At 41.9% G+C, this 17383-nt stretch overlaps 1 protein-coding gene across 1 annotated transcript in view; it reads left to right on the top strand.

The window, feature by feature from the left end:
- ALKBH8 (alkB homolog 8, tRNA methyltransferase) overlaps positions 1–17013 on the top strand; it is an 88430-nt gene extending 71417 nt beyond the window's left edge. The window contains exons 9-12 of the mRNA XM_073613130.1: positions 79–230; positions 1641–1900; positions 10895–11044; positions 16380–17013. Of these exons, the coding sequence (XP_073469231.1) occupies positions 79–230; positions 1641–1900; positions 10895–11044; positions 16380–16826 (1009 nt within the window). The 3' untranslated portion in view covers positions 16827–17013. The remainder of the gene's footprint in view (positions 1–78; positions 231–1640; positions 1901–10894; positions 11045–16379) is intronic.
- The last annotated feature ends 370 nt before the right edge of the window (positions 17014–17383 follow it).

The raw sequence follows: 17383 nt of genomic DNA, 5'->3' as shown, positions 1-17383 counted from the left end.
GACACTCAATCGTGACTGCTAAGGCCATTTTCGCCTCGTCCCTGCTCTACACCATGTAATTATTTTCCTTCATTCCAGCATCACTCCAAGAAAGTTTGACGTGATTCAAGTGTCAGAAGGGCAGAAAGTTGGGGCTGTCAGCGGGAACACAGAGGCGTTAACGTTAAGCAAGAGGGGGACAAGGACATCCTTCACTTTCAGGAAAATCAGACATAGTCCCTGTAAATGTGGTACGTCTTATAGAGAATTTTTTTTTTTTTTTTTTAATAAGATATTTGAACACAATGAGAAAATACTCTGGTAGGTAAACATTGCCCGATATTTGTTTTGTGCTTTCCACACCTGACACTCTCTGGCTTCACTTCCTCTTATGCCGCCTACACATGGCTGGACTTTCCGACAGAAAAAGTCCGATGGGAGCTGTTGGTCGAACATTCTGACCGTGTGTGTGCCCCATCGGACTTTTTCTGTCTGCATTTCGGATGGACCCAGATATAGAATATGTTCTAAATCTTTTCGTCGGAAATGCCAACGTAGTTTAGCCCGTTGGCAAGTCTGTTCGTGTGTACGCAGCATTATACACTGTAACCCGGGTACAGAGGAGAGAGGTGGGAGATCTAGAGAGACCTTGCACAAGACTTATTACATCTAAATGCTCCTGTGTGACAGTTTAAACAGACCCCAAATTTCTGAGATGCACGAACCTTATAGAGTAAAAATAGAAAAAAAAACCTTTACCTCCTTAAAGGGTAACTCCACTTTCGTGGAGGAAAAAAAATTAGCAAATAAGCATATAGAATTGCGACCATGAGTCATATTGTAATTGAATGTTATTGAAAAATGACCTTTCCTTTTCAATCTGCAGCTCTGTAATTTTCTGAAAATGCAATGCAATATGGCTGCCTGGAGGTGTTCTGTACACAGAATATGTACAGAACGCACCCCCAGATATGTCATTTCCTGCTTGTGTGATAGGCTCACCAATTTTCCCAGAAGTCTGCACTAAGACTGAAATCTGATGCAGGTCAGATTTCAGGCATCCCCTGCAACAAAAATGTCATTTTGGTGAGATACTTTCAATAGGAGATCACGGCTAAAGGGATGCAGGCCCAGCAGCTTTCCTCAATAGACCCCCGCCGGTTCACAGCTGATTGATAATTATGAAACCACTGCCATTATACTCACTTTCCCACATGGACACAGACAAACCCACAAGGATTTCTTCAGAATAACAAAAGGTAGGAATATGCAACAGTTTGTTAAAATCCTTGTAATCTACATAGATCCCCCAGAGGGGAATGTTTTTTTCTCAACAGAAGTGGAGTTACGCTTTAAATCTGCCAAATTCTCTTTCAATTGTGTTTCACACTCTCCCTCTCCCAGACACTGCAGCTCACAGCAGGAGGATTTCAGCTAAAGGTGGCAGTGCTGTCAATTTAGAAAGCAGTGGTCAGAACTAGGTGTTGCCAGTTATGGAATGACAGGTTACAGATTTGTGAATCTGCAGTGATAACGCACATAGCAACATCTTCTCATCTCACTGTAGTACAAGCAGATGGGCAAAAGGCTTAAACATGTGGTTTAGAAATTGTTTGTATATCTTTTGTAAATTTACATTCATCATTTCTGTTCTCATGCAGCCTTCCCATCAGTCTGTGACAGTCAACAAGAGAAGAAAGGGGGCTCCCCTCCTTTGGTTGGAGACTTGGGAGCAGCATCCCTGGAAAAGGAATACGTCCACAAGGTCTATGAAGACATTGCTGGCCATTTCAGCAGCACCAGACACACTCCATGGCCCAGAGTGGTGGACTTTCTCAGGTCTTTGCCAATGGGTTCTCTTGTGGCTGATGTAGGCTGTGGCAATGGGAAATATCTTGGTGTCAATAAGGACTTGTACATGGTAAGTTAATGTGACTATGCTGTTGGAACTGCTGTTAAAGCGGAGGTCCACCCTAAAATAAAAAATGACATTAAAATTCTACAAAAAATGTATAAAAAAAATTTGAAAAAAAAAAATGTTTACCCCAGCTGAGCCGGCGGATGACAACAACCCCTGTTGCTAGGCAGTCTTCCTAATTTGCCTCTTCCTATTCCACGGCGCTGTTCTGTCACTTCCTCCTCTTCGGTGAGCTGCCCCGTTGTATTCTGGCACATGTGTGTGTGTGTCCCAGAAAACAACCTTCACAAAGCGCCGCCGTGCAACTCGCACATGCACAGTAGGAAACGGGCAGTGAAGCCGCAAGGCTCCACTGCCTTTTTCCCTTTAGTTAGGATGGTGGCGCTGGCACCCGATCCGATGGACGGATCGGCCTCGGGGTGGGGGGGGGGGGGGGGGCGACATCGCAGACTTGCTGGACAGGTAAGTGCCCTTATTAAAAGTCAGCAGCCACAGTGTTTGTAGTTGCTGACTTTTTTTTTTTTTTTTTAAACGGCCAGACCTCCGATTTAAACATGAACTGTTCAACTTATGAACTGACTGGTCCACAATTAGTAAGCAAACCACTCTATTTTAGTCTGTCCTTGTGACCTAGTTATTGCCTTGTTGGCTTCCAACATTTTGCCTGTAGCATAGCAGAGAGGAGGAGATAAAGCTAGGCTATCATTCATAGCCCAAATGTCAGACACCTGCACCCTTCTTGTGATGGCTGGAGGGGTGCTTACAGCATATTAGCAGTCGGGGGGAATGGTTATATATAGAGCCGAGGGCTTAGCCATTGATGTTTTTATAAAGGTTTATGTTTGCATATTACTAACAGTGTTCAGACTGCTTATACCGCACATTTTATGCAAAGGATGAATACTTCTAAAACAGCTTCTAACACAGTCATGTCCTACCTACACTGCAGTTCTGTACTCTCCTCCTTCGACAGCTGTGGCCTCCTGTGCTATCTGCAGCCCAGCCAGGAAAACCTATTGCAAGACTGCCAACACCTGCACACTAATGTTGCATAGACTTGAATGGGCTGCACCCGTACTGCAATGCCCTGTGTAGGTCTCAAGTGTTGGGCAGTTTTGGTAATCAAGAAACATTATCAGTATGGACCCACAGATATTTTTGATGGTGCAGATATATATAGTTTCAGTGTAAATTTCCTATACACGTTATATACATCCTTCCTGCTGATAGGTTTAGTGGGCCAGAAAATGTTGAGTTAGAGGCTTCAAAGCTGGTTTTCCCTTTAGCTTCTCTCATTTGGTTACAATTTGTAATTTAAGTATATTGTGTATATGTTGTGTGCAATGTCTTATTGGACAGGGAAAAATGGGACTGTTCTATTCTATTCTTGTATGCTTAAAGCGGTAGTAATATTTAGATTGAGTGATTGTAAAGTCTTGTGTGTTTTTTTTTTTTTTCTATAAAAATAGCAAACCTATTATATTTACCTGCCCTGTGCAGTGGCTTTTACAAGATTTTTTCTGCTCTAGTCAGGAGTTTCTGTTAAAGTCTATGGGGCCAAAAACGCTTATAATCTGCCAAAAAGAAGCTAATGTACTTTTTTGAGCTTCAGGCGTTTTGGTTCAAGCGACAGAACGGGGGCCATTAAAATGAATGGGATTTTGCTTGTTGGGCGTTTTGGAGCTTCAGAGCTGAGCATTTTACAAACTGAAAAACACTCAGGTGTGAACAGGGCCTTAGGGCGGCAGGCATCCCGCGATTCTGTTTGCTCAATTTTACCACGATTCGTCGGGCGACAATCAAGGCAAAATCACGCCGCCATTTGGGCACCATTCAAGGTAACGGAGATCGCAAGGGCGTCCCGCGATTTGCAGCTTTTCCGACTCGCGGGTAGAATATCGCCAATTCCACCCACAAAACGGAACACCATAGTGTGAATGGAGCCTAAAAAGCCCATTTTACTGTTCTTAGGATTTTAGGGTGGCTGGACTATGCCCATTGGCAGTAAACAATGCTTTCTTTGGTATTGGGTATGTCAGTGGGAGGAATAGTGCCCCATAATTGGTGTCAGTGGAAAAAATAGTGCCCCATTGTTGCCCAATTGTTGGTGTCAGTGGCAGGAATAATGCCTCAAGCACTTTAAGCTTTTGAAGCTTTTACACTCCCTAGGACTGAATAGTTTATTTCTTATGCTGGGATCCCCATTGAGATATTTTATTTGTAGATCTCTATCATGTCTCCTCTCGAGCATCTCATCTCCAGCAAGAATAAATTTAGTGTTTGCAGCCATTCCTCGTAATTGAGGTCCTCCAGTCCCCTTATTAGTTTAGTTGGCCTTCTTTGAACTCTCTCCAGCACATCCCCTTGGAGGACTGGTGACCAGAACTGGACGGAAAACTCTAGATGAGGCCTAACCAGAGTTTAGAGTCCATGTCCTGTAAGATACACTGGAAGCACAAACAATGGGTTTGTTTAATTTGTAACTACTTATGCCAGCCATAGATGGTTCGAAGCTCGGCTGGTTCAGCAGGAACAGGCCAAGATTTTAACCCTGTATGGGCAGGGTGAATGTACCAAGTTGATCAATCGACTCTCTTGGGTACAACCAGCCTGCCGGACTTTCCTTATCTATAGCGGCTGGTATAGCCGCTAGCAAAAATCACTGTCTTCTCCCAGCTTCCCCTGCACCCCTGCTGGGAGAAGACAATGGCCCGGCAGGAGGGATTCCTCCATCAACATTGTCTGTTGATGGGAGGAATCAAGCTAATTTTTTTTCCTGCCACCACGCAGGAAAGAAATTTGCACCAAGTATGGCTGGACTTATTCCATCAGTCCCCATATCATGGAAATGAAGAGAGGAAGACATGTTTGAAGTCTAGCCTGGGTGACAACCATGGCTCGCCCCATAGATGCAGTGGAGGAGCGAGCGTGGCCACCCAGGGACAGGAAGTGATCACTTAATGAAAATAAAGGGGAAAAAGCTGAAAAAAAGAAAACTGATGCAGCCACCACATCTAAGGATTGGTAAGATGCAATATATTAAGTTTTTGTTTGTGAGTTTAGATATGCTTCACATGGTATTTCTAAAGGGGAATGAAGGTTTCTGACATAATGTTTATTTGGTGCTCTAAGTGTGTGAGTATGTAAAGAAAAGGAAACAATCATTAGTGAATTAATTGCTTTGCAAATGCATTGTTCTAGTTTTTAGCGGCTTTGTTTTTGGATGTATCTGCTTGTAATAGCTGACACCAAAGATGTTCTGTGTATATGACACAGAAAGGACAACCAATCACCCATAGTTAACAGCTTCCATAAACTGTAAATGAGCCTCATAACTCACTTCATCATCTCCTCTTTGCTATATTTGAATGGAGACAAAAAGCCAGTTGGAGCTGAAATGCATTTCATGTAATTTAGATGCAAATGACACACTAATACGCATTGTTCGCTTCAATTGGTTTACAATTCATTAACATTTTTGCCGTGTTCCGATCACTTTCAAGGTCATATTTCTTTTCTCTGTTTGGATCACTTTATGAGAACGTTTTCCACATCAGCGTTTTGGTAAATGTTCTGCATTGTCTTCATTTATTTGCGGTCTTCTTTCTTCTAAATAATCTTGAAGGGTTTCTGTCCAGATTCATAGTCTTTTAAAAGGATGAGCGTACCTTTGTGGATACTTATCCTTTTTCGTATAGTACCTCCGTGTACTGCACAATGCAGCACATAATTGCTCCCTGGTTATTGGAGAATCACGAGGTCTTGCTTGTATGGGGGCTGATGTACTGACTGCAAAAATCCATGAGAGTGTGCAGGCTGATTGGAGATGATTTACTAAATTATTAGAGGTTATTCACTTCACACAGAGAATAGTAAATACCAGGGCTTGACAAATTAGCTTTGAATTTAAAAGCCAGCTAAAAAAGTTAGGAGACCGTTTTTTTCACTAATAAAGCTTTATTTTCAACGATAAAACCCCTTCTCTTATGTGGGCTGACAAAAGCCCAGGTGCCAGGACACAATTCCTAGTTGTCATGGCGACCTGGCACCTGGGCTTCGTCGAGCCCTGCCCTAGAGAATGAAATAGTGGTAGTTCCAATTGTTTATGTCTCACAATATCACCTATGTTATTATTGCTCTCATTCAGGCATGCGTGGCGATATGTAACGTGTATTGCAATGGACATATTCAGGCGTAGGCGCCTTGATGCATGCATTTACGTTTGTATGTGCCTATATGTGGGGGTGGGCCTCAATTTTTTGGGGGGGGGATTTTATGTGCTTGGGTGAAACTTTTATTTTTTACAATTAAAAAATAAATATATATTTTTTTGGACTTAACTTTTTTTTCATCACATGGGGGACAAAAAGTCCCCTATGTGATGATTTTTTTGGTGACAGGTTCTCTATAAAGAGACATGCAAGGTCTAAAAGACCCTGCATGTTTCCTCTGGGCTCCACAGAATGTAATGCAATGTAGATGACACTGCATTACAGTCCTTCCAGGCCGGGGAAACCGTCAAACTGTCATATACATCGATTCCGGGTCAGCAACAAGAAAGGGAGGAAAGTGGATGTGTGCCTGCGCTCCTCCCTCCCCTCTACCCAGCGGCACCTGCTATGCCGATCCCTGGCCCGCCAATGGGCAAGCAGAGCCTGGGATACATAGTGGGGGGGGCACTCACAGGGTTTGTGAAAGCATTCAGGCGGTAGCACAGTTGCCTGAATGCTCCCATCCGACTGGCTGACAAAAGCCCAGGCGCCAGGATGCAATTTCTAGTCACCATGGCGACCTGGTGTCTGGGATTTGTCAAGCTCTGGTCAATACGGTGATCTTATTTACTATCCTTAGTACACATACACTTTTTGAATAGTCCCTTTTTATTAAAAAAAAAAAAAGGTCAGCCCCATTGATTTTCTTGCACTTTTAAGTGATTGTAAAGGTTGTGATTTATTTTTATTTTTTTTAAAACAAGCATGTTATACTTACCTGTTCTGTTCAATGGTTTTGCACAGATTAGCCCCAGTCCTCTTCTTCTCAGGTCCCTCGCCAGTGGTCCTGGCTTCTCCCCCCTGCCAAGTGCTCCCAATAGCAAGTCCCTTGCTATGAGCCACTCAAGCAGGCTCGCTCCAGAGCCACGCTCTTGTGAATGGCTATTGAGAAAATTTAAAAAATGCTCCAGGTGAAGACCGCTAAGCTGTAAGTGAACACGCATCAGATGGGGTGCACGCCCTGTCACTGCTGCAGGCAAATGTATAAACACAAATAGGATGGCCACACTCCCAGATTAGATGCAATAGAAAAATGTTTATTGAAGAGTATAAAAACAAATGCAAGGAGCAGTGGCAGGGGAAAAGGTGACGCGTTTCACACGACTAGCGTGCTTTGTCAAAACCATTTAGAACACAATCGCCAACATATTAATATACAAGAAAATCAGGTGATCACATAACCTAGTAAATTCAGAACAGGTGTAACTGCTTCGGTGATTGGATTCATATGTTCAGTTCTTTGCTTCCAAATAGACAATTCACAAACGAATGACTTTAACAATACTGTGGAAATAAACATTATATAAGAAAAAAACAACAAACAATTACCACAATGTATGTATAGACACCATTTCAAGAGTCACATTTGCAAGAATTAAAAAAAAAAAAAAAAACTGTAAAAATAAATACAGCATTCCTCCTTCTCAGGAGTAAAAACACACACACATACATATATATATATATATATATATATATATATATATATATATATATATATCATGATGTAATATGATATAATAGGCAGAACGATGACACCTTCTCTTAATCTGATATGCCTGTGTTATAACAAAATGTCTCCCAACCTTTAAACATATAAAATAAATATCCGAAAAACATATTGCTAACTGATAGTGAGAGACAGAGCAATAAATGAATCATAAAAATGGGTCAAATCCCATTTAAGATTCAGGCCCCCCGGATTCCTGGTTTGCAAAGAGAATATCCAGAACACTTCTCACTTACAAAGTATTCTAAAATTATCTCCACCTCTCCTAGGTGTACTGATTTTTTTCTATACCTTGTATTTGTAATAAAGAAGTGTAGACGATAGATCAGTCCCGTTTTTGGACGTGGTTTTGTCACACAGTCAGGGTCGTATTGTTTCCAGTTTATACAGGAAACCCTTGTCAGGGAACACGCTCCTTCGTGCGGACTCCGGGCACCCCAGACATGTCACCCATGGTTTCCTGAGGCTGCGTAGAATCTGCAGCGATGAGAGTGATTTCCAGCAAGAAAGCAATGAGATGTGTGTCAGGTTAGGGTGATCGTGGCTACAATGCACCTTCATTACGAAAAGCGATTCACATTGCTGAAGGGACATCTAGAGAGAAAACTAAGCCAGAATCAAATACAGGAAAGATTCCTGTTTTCTCAACCCCATATAGTATAGAGTACAGTAAGATAAAGAAAATTATGGAGCGTCATGTTCCAATTTTTATATGAAGATGATTGATACCAAAGTATTCTAACAGTGTCTAGGCGTGCCCCCTCTCTGGCCAATACATTGTCCCCAAGTGATTTCGTTTCCCGTGTCCACAGGGGTACATTTACCGGTTTGTACAAATGTGGAGCCTAGTAATTGTCCATGTTGTCCTTGGTTAATTAGAGGCAATTCATTTTACTCTACAGTTAACCATAGATCATTCACAATAAAGGCCTTTAATTGCCTTAATTGCAACACCAGGAACATTATTTATTTGGTTACACGTAAGGCTTGCGCAATACAATATGTTGGTCGATCCACTAGGAGACTTTGGGATTGCTTACATGATCATGTCTGATATTGAAAATACATTGGACTAATGTGGCTAGACATTTTAATGACACATGGGGGGGGGGCACTTCTTTATTACAAATGCAAGGTTTAGAAAAAATCAGTACACCTAGGAGAGGTGGAGATAATTTTAGAATACTTTGTAAGCGAGAAGTGTTCTGGATATTCTCTTTGCAAACCAGGAAACCGGGGGGCCTGAATTTTGAATAGGATTTGACCCATTTTTATGATTCATTTATTGCTCTGTCTCTCACTATCAGTTAGCAATATGTTTCTCGGATATTTATTTTATTATGTTTAAAGGTTGGGAGACATTTAGACACAGGCATATAAGATTAAGAGAAGGTGTCATCGTTCTGCCTATTATATCATATATTACATCATGATATATATACCGTATTTATCGGCGTATAACACGCACAGGCGTATAACACGCACATTCATTTTAAGAGCCAAGTTTCAGGAAAAAAACTTAAATTTTAAATAAGGGACTTTGAAGCAAAATAAGGATCAGTGGCCATCTGCAGCCTCACCATTGCCATCAGTGCAGCCTGATCAATGCCCGTCTGCAGCTTCACAAGTGCCATCAATGCAGCCTTATCCGTCCAAATCAATGCAGCCTCACCATTGCCATCAATGCAGCAGCCTCACCATTGCCATCAGTGCAGCCTGAACAATGCCCATCTGCAGCCTAGAGGAGACAGGAAGGGGGGCGGGACGAGTGCCGACAGATTACATACAGTGAGAATCTCCTATGATAGGTAGAACAGTGGTCCAATGGCAGCCCAGGAGACAGGTCTTCCTATTACAGAGGCTGCCAAGTAAACAGGAGATTCTCACTGTATGTAATCTGATGGCGCTTGTTCTATCCCCTCCAAGGCAGCTAAAATTGAAGTATTGGCGTATAACACGCACATGCTATTTGCACCCAACTTTCATGGTGAAAAAGTGAGTGCTATACGCCAATAAATACAGTATGTATGTGTGTGTTTTTTTTACTCCTGAGAAGGAGGTAGGCTGTATTTTTATGTATTTTTTTATAGTTTTTGTTTTTTTAAATTCTTGCAAATGTGACTCTTGAAATGGTGTCTAAACATACATTGTGGTAATTTTTGTTGTTGTTTTTTTTCTTATATAATGGTTATTTCCACAGTATCGGTAAAGCCATTCGTTTGTGAATTATCTATTTGGAAGCAAAGAACTGAACATATGAATCCAATCACCGAAGCAGTTACACCTGTTCTGAATTTACTATGTTATGTGATCACCTGATTTTCTTGTATATTAATATGTTGGTGATTGTGTTCTAAATGGTTTTGACAAAGCACGCTAGTCGTTTGAAACGCGTCACCTTTTCCCCTTTTGCCATTGCTCCTTGCATTTGTTTTTATACTCTTGAATAAACATTTTTATATTGCATTTAATTTGGGAGTGCGGCCATCCTTTTTTTGTTTATACATTGTCTATTCAAACAGAGCATGGCTCAGCCTCGCTTCCCACTCTCTCCTCATTGGCTCACTGGCTGTGATTGACAGCAGCGGGAGCCAATGGCTTCCGCTACTGTGTGGACCAATGAGGAAAGAGAGAGACCCAGGAGAGCTGCTGTTCTCATGCACATCGCTGGATTGAGATGGAGCTCAGGAAGGTTTTTACCTTTATGTGTAAAATGCATTAAGGTAAAAATCCTTCTGCCTTTAACATGAACTTAAAGGTCCAAGTTAGTGAAAAATAACGTATTCTGATCATTTTGGCATATAAATTTAATTTGTTATTTTACAGGCCTTTTTTTGTATTTTTCTTTACAGTTACATGTTTGCCAACTTCGGCATAAATTACAGTAAAACTGGCCATAAAGGCATAGATGTCTTTCGGTCCTTCATCCATAATAATAATGTGGATGAAAGAATCTCCGCTACTGGGTATTGTATTCTGACAGCTGCCACCCATGGCTGTTAGAGTACCAAAACAGTGACTGCAGCTGCTTGGATGCAGTCACTGTTTAGCCAACAAATTTTCTGACTGGCTTTCTCAATGTTTAGTTGTTCTTTTTTTACTTCTTTTGATTATCACATTTGCAGCATCTCTCTTCTGCAAACATACTTTATGGAGACTCATCCATATTTTCATATTTCTCCTGTTGCTAATCTTAATGTCTCCCTCTTTTTTGTGCAGATAGGTTGTGACCGCAGTAAAAATCTTGTAGACATTTGCGGAGAAAAGGAATACGAGGCCTGTGTTTGTGACGCTTTGTCAGTTCCATTCAGACCTGGTTCATTTGATGCCTGTATCTCTATAGCAGTGATACACCATTTTGCCACTGAGGTAGGTTATTATTGCACCTCATATATGTCAAAATAGTTGTGTTTTGCTTCTTTAGAACACTCGGCTAACTAAAAAGTTTAAAATATAGAAGTATAAAGTAAAATAGAAATAACTAAATACAATTAGTTAGAATTGGAATCTGAATATTCAGTCTTAAATGATTATACAGTGGGGGGAAAAAAGTATTTGATTCCCTGCTGATTTTCTACGTTTGCCCACTGACAAAGAAATAAACAACAACAAAAATATCCAGAAAAATGCATTTCAAAAAAGTTATAAATTGATTTGCATTTTAGTGAGTGCAGTAAGTATTTGATCCCCTATCGATCAGCAAGATTGATAGCAACAGGTGTCTTCCATACAGGTAACAAGCTGAGAGTAGGAGCACCTCCTTAGAGGGAGTGCTCCTAATCACAGCTTGTTATCTGTATAAAAGACACCTGTCCACAGAATCAATCAATCAGATTTCAATCTCTCCACCTTAGCCAAGATCAAAGAGCTGTCCAAGGATGTCAGGGACAAGATTGTAGACCTACACAAGGCTGAAATGGGCTACAAGACCATCACCAAGCAGCTTGGTGAGAGGGTGACAACAGTTGGTGAGATTATTTGCAAATGGAAGAAACACAAAATAACTGTCAATGGGGCGCCATGCAAGATCTCACCTCGTGGAGTTTCAATGATCATCCCAGAACTACATGGGAGAATCTTATCAATGATCTCAAGGCAGCTTTGACCATAGTCACCAAGTAAACAATAACACACTACGTCGTGAAGGACTGAAATCCTGCAGCGCCCGCAAGGTGCCCCTGCTCAAGAAAGCACATGTACAGTCTGAAGTTTACTAATGAACATCTTAATGATTCAGAGGAGAACTGGGTGAAAGTGTTGTGGTCAGATGAGACCAAAATCGAGCTCTTTGGCATCCACTCACCCGCCCTTTTTTTTGGGGGGGGTGTTTTTCTGCTAAGGGGACAGGACAACGTTACATTAAAGGGACGATGAAGGGGGCCATGTATAGTCAAATCTTGCATGAGAACCCCCTTCCCTTAGCCAGGGCATTGAAAATGGGTAGTGGATGGGTATTGCAACATGACAATGACCCAAAACACACAGCCAAAGAGTGGCTCAAGAAGAAGCACTTTAAGGCCCTGGAGTGGCCTATCCAGTCTCCAGACCTTAATCCCATAGAAAATATGTGGAGGGAGCTGAAGGTTCGAGTTACCAAACATCAGCCTCGAAACCTTAATGACTTGGAGAGGATCTGCAAAGAGGAGTGGGACACAATCCCTCCTAAGATGTGTGCAAACCTGGTGGCCAACTACAAGAAACGCCTGACCTCTGTGATTGCCAACAAGGGTTTTGCCACCAACTCTAAGTCATGTTTTGCGAAAGGATCAAATACTTATTTGACTCATTAAATTGCAAATCAATGTATAACTTTTTTGAAATGCGTTTTTCTGGATTTTTTTGTTTGGTATTTTGTCTCTCACTGTTAAAATAAACATACCATTAAAATTATAGACTGGTCATTTCTTTGTCTGTGGGCAAACCTACAAAGTCATACTTTTTTCCCTCACTGTACCTGTGAAGTCCTGCCTGAGTTTCAGGGGTCAGATTTCACCTGAACTCTGATAGTTACTAACCGCCTGACTTGGAGTAAAAAAAGGGGGAGATTTACTTATACTGGTGCACACAGAATCTGGTGCAGCTGTGCGTGGTAACCAATCAGTTTCTAACTTCAGCTTGTTCAATTTAAGCTTTGGAAATAAAATCTGGAAGCTGATTGGTTACTGTGCACATCTGCATCAGATTCTGTATGCACCAGTTTTAGTATATCTCTCCTGACGGCTAATAATCTAAGGCTTTATTTCTATATGCATAAGGAGCTGTGAGACAGTCTATGATGTCAAGCAATTGGCAGCATCTTGCATGCTTCTAGTGAGTATTGACCCTTGACACTTAAGCTGACATGTCAAACTAAGACAAAGTGTGTAATTCAAGAAAAGGTAACACCCTCAGAGTAAATACGGTAAATAGATTTCTGCTTAAAGTGAACCTGTGCCCAGACTATGCACATTATAGTATTTACATAAGCAGTAAAATCGCTTAGAAATTGTCCCTCGTTCATCTATGTTACTATAAGCATTGTGAAGAAATTAATCTTCAGGTTTGCAACAGTGACACTGAAATCACAGTTGTCCTCTATTAGCAGAATCTTGGCATTCTGCTAGTCCTCTAATGTAAAAACACAGCAGATGTTTCTAAGCTGTTAGAAACTGACTGAAACCAACTTAAAGGGGTTGTATTTTTTCACCTTAATGCATCCTATGAAAAAACTTATGGCAGTCCCCAGCACCCGAATCCCCCCCCCCCCGGTTTTACTTACCTGAGCCCCGTATTTCCCTCGGGGTTTTACTTACCTGAGCCCCGTATTTCCCTCGGCGGAGACGCGCTGCCCCTTTGCATGGGGTCCCGGCTCTTGATTGGATAGATTGATAGCAGCGCAGTCATTGGCTCCTGCTGCTGTCAATCAAATCCAATGACGTGGGAGGCGGGGCCGAGTCTGGCATTTGTGTCTATGGAGTCCGACTGCTGGACCCGGAAGCGCGCCCAGAAGGTAACCCCAAAAAACCCCAGCAAAGCATGAACCAGTTTGCTCCAGCAGAGGAAAAAATTCCTTCCTGATCCCCCCCAGAAGCAATCGGATATTCCCTGGATCAACTTTACTTATACATGTTAGTACCAGTTATATTATGTGTATCTAGGAAAGAATCCAGGCTCTTACAGTGAAGAATCCTTTCCATATTTGGAGTTTAAATTTCCTTTCCTCCAGACATAAAGAGTGCCCCCTTGTCCTCTGTGATGACCTTAAAGTGAATAACTTAACACCAAGTTCACTATATGGACCCCTTATATATTTGTATATGGTGATCATATCCCCCCTTAATCTCCTCTTCCCATGATAGAATAAATTCAGTTCCTCTAATCTTTCCTCATAGCTGAGCTCCTCCATGCCTCTTATCAGTTTGGTTGCCCTTCTTAGCACTTTCTCCAGTTCCTCAATATCCTTTTTGAGAACTGGTGCCCAAAACTGAACTGCATATTCCAGATGAGGTCTTACTAATGATTTGTGCAGGGGAAAAATGATATCTCTCTCTCTGGAGTCCAAACCTCTCTTAATACAAGAAAGGACTTTGCTCACTTTGGAAACTGCAGTTTGGCATTGCATGCTATTATTGAGCTTATGATCTACCAAAACCCCCAGATCCTTCTCCACCATTGATTCCCCCAGTTATACCCCCCCCCCCCCCAGTATGTATGATACATGAATATTCTTAGCCCCCAAGTGCATAACTTTACATTTATCAACATTAAGCCCAGGTTCACACTGCTGAACTCGCACGGTTTTATTCCTGCACAGATGTATATTCAAATTGCACCTGAAATCGCCAAAAGTAGTACAGAAACTACTTATGGGAATCGAGTGGCACCGCAAAGTCGGTGTCGCACCGATTCGGACGGTTCCATTGCAGGCAATAGCCAGCGATTTGGCATACGACTTGACATGTTAATTTGCATGGGAAATCGCATTAATGTGAACCAGGGCTCAACTTCATTTGCCACATAGTTGCCCAATGAAACAGTGCATTGAGGTCAGCTTGTAAGTTGGAGACATCCTATAAGGACGTTATTCTACTGCATAGCTTGGTGTCATCTGCAAACACTGAAATGGTACTTTTAATCCCAGACCCAATATCATTTATAAATATATTAAAAAGTTAGGGTCCCAACACTGAACCTTGGGGTACACCTGTGGTTCTCAACCCTGTCCTCAAGTACCCCCAACAGGCCATGTTTTGGGAATTTCTCTGTCCAAAATACCAAGCCATTGACTCTGATTTAAAGCATCTGTGCAAGATGAAGGAAAACCTGCGAACATGGCCTGTTGGGGGTACTTAAGGACAGGGTTGAGAACCACTGCGGTACACCACTAACAACCTTAGACCAGCCTTTTTCAACCAGGGTGCCTTGAGACTTTTTCAGGGGTGCCTGGGCAAAATGGCTAAAAATTTATCAAAAATTGTATACAAGCTGGCAGGTGGATGAAGCCTGCCTTCTAGTTACACAAAGCCACGGGCTTTCGTAGTGCACCATTACGACTTTCTAGACACGGTCATCCTAACAACCAATGATGTCATCAGTTAATAAGGAGGATGTCTGTTGCCTCTACAGCATCCTTGTTTGACCCTCCTCTGCCCCTTTCCATCAGCACTGGGGTGACATTAGCTGACTGATGGAGAGAAATTGAGGTAGAAGAGAAACATTAGAATACTAGTCAGTACCAGTGTGCAAAAGTATTTGCTTTAGAAGAAAAAAAATCACCCCTAACGTTGGGTGTTCTACATGTGTGAATATTGCTGCATTATGTAAAACTATTTGACTTGTTTTTTACATTTTAGAATGGGGTGCCTCCAGATTGTCCATAATTTTAAAGGGCGCCTTGACTAAAAAAAAAAAATGGTTGAGAAACACTGACTAATACCATTCAGAGTAAGAATCATTAAAGAGGAAGTAAACCCCGATGGGTTTTACTTCCTCTTTTGCTCCCCGCAAGGCCTGCAAATTAAAAGCATAATGGACTAGTATGCATCGCATACTAGCCCATTATATGACACTTACCTGCAAACGAAGCCCGTGCTGTCCCCTGTGCAGACCGTGTCCATCTTCGCCCTTCTTTCTTCTGGGGCCGCAGACTCCGGCTCTGTGACTGGCCGGAGCCGCATGACGTCACTCCCACGCATGTGCGCGGGAGCAGCCAGTCACGGAACACGCTGGGGGAAGAAACGGCACAGTGGTCAGTTTCTTCACAGCGCATGCCCTGATGACGACATCGGCACACTACAAGTAACATATCTCCTAAACGGCGCACGTTTAGGAGATACGTATTTCCACTAACTATAGGTAAGCCTTATTCTAGGCTTACCTATAGATAAAAGTAAGACAAAAGGGTTTACAACCACTTTAACCACTACTCTCTAAATTCGGTCTTTTAGCCAGTTTTCTATCCATTTACAAATTGATCTTTCTAAGCCTGTAGACTTTACTTTATACAGGAGCCGTGTGCGGGGAACTGTGATTAAAAAAAAAAAAAGGGAAAACGGTATTTTCTAAAAGCAAACAAGGGCTTGGCATTTGTTAACTATACACGGTGCTTTAACAGACTAAATGTCATCCAATTGGGGTTTACATCTACTTTACAATCAGTGAAGCTGACCGTTTTTTTGCATTTGAAAACAGGGTTTTATAAAGTGCTTTTTTCATCTATATTCAGGAAAGAAGATTGGCAGCTATACAAGAATTAACTGGTCTCCTAAGGAAAGGTGGGCAGGTGTTGATCTATGTCTGGGCGATGGAACAAGAGTACAATAAGAAGAAATCAAAGTACTTGAAGGAAAGTTCTAATGAACCATTACCGCTGAGTAGCGGCGCTGATGTAAATCAGGACTTCAGTAGCAAATTACCTGTTCACACTAACAGAACAGCTTTCGACTCTCAGGACCTTTTAGTGCCATGGCATCTCAAGCCAAAATGTCAATCCAAGAAGTCTGAAGCCTCCACGGGGGAAGAGCAGCTGGTGCCCAGCTCGGTGTATCATCGATACTACCACGTGTTTCGGGAAGGGGAGCTGGAGGCACTGTGCAGAAAACTGCAGGATGTTACAGTCCAGCACACGTACCATGATCAGGGGAACTGGTGTATAATCCTGGAGAAGCTGTGAAACCTCCAAAGACTGTTGCCTAAGGCTGGCCAGATGTTCACTCATTACACATCACATCCTTGATGGTGCTTCTCTGTTCCAGACATTCAGGGAAGAGTCTGAGTCTTTTAAATGTTCAATTAACTTTATGAATATTTTAAAATGATCATTTAATAAATAATTTTAATAAAGAATTTGGACGTATATGATCACTGGTGACTGGTGAGGTCTGATACGTGTCAGTATGTGCACACTAGGTGGCAACATTTCACTAGGAATCATTTGCCGACATCTGAGAAAAGAACTGAGATACATATGCCATAGCATTGGGCTGTTATCCACATGAACAAACTTCATGTAGCATAATATTTCAAACAGTACAGGCCAGTACAGATTGTTTTCTCAATCAGAAATACCGTATTTACAGTGAGATAAGGTTGCTGTCTTGGGGTGCATTCACACCTGCAAATGCACCCATGCTTCGATTAGATGCAAGAACCCCATCGGGGGTTCCTGTGATTAGATGTGGGAAGGCAGCCTCATTGAATGCAATAGGAAAGAATAGCAGTTGCATGTAT

Source organism: Aquarana catesbeiana, linkage group LG02, assembly GCF_042186555.1.
Source record: "Aquarana catesbeiana isolate 2022-GZ linkage group LG02, ASM4218655v1, whole genome shotgun sequence".
Classification (NCBI taxonomy): Eukaryota; Metazoa; Chordata; class Amphibia; order Anura; family Ranidae; genus Aquarana; species Aquarana catesbeiana.
The sequence above is the reverse complement of the archived record's forward strand: the minus strand, read 5'-3'. Positions and strand labels throughout refer to the sequence as shown.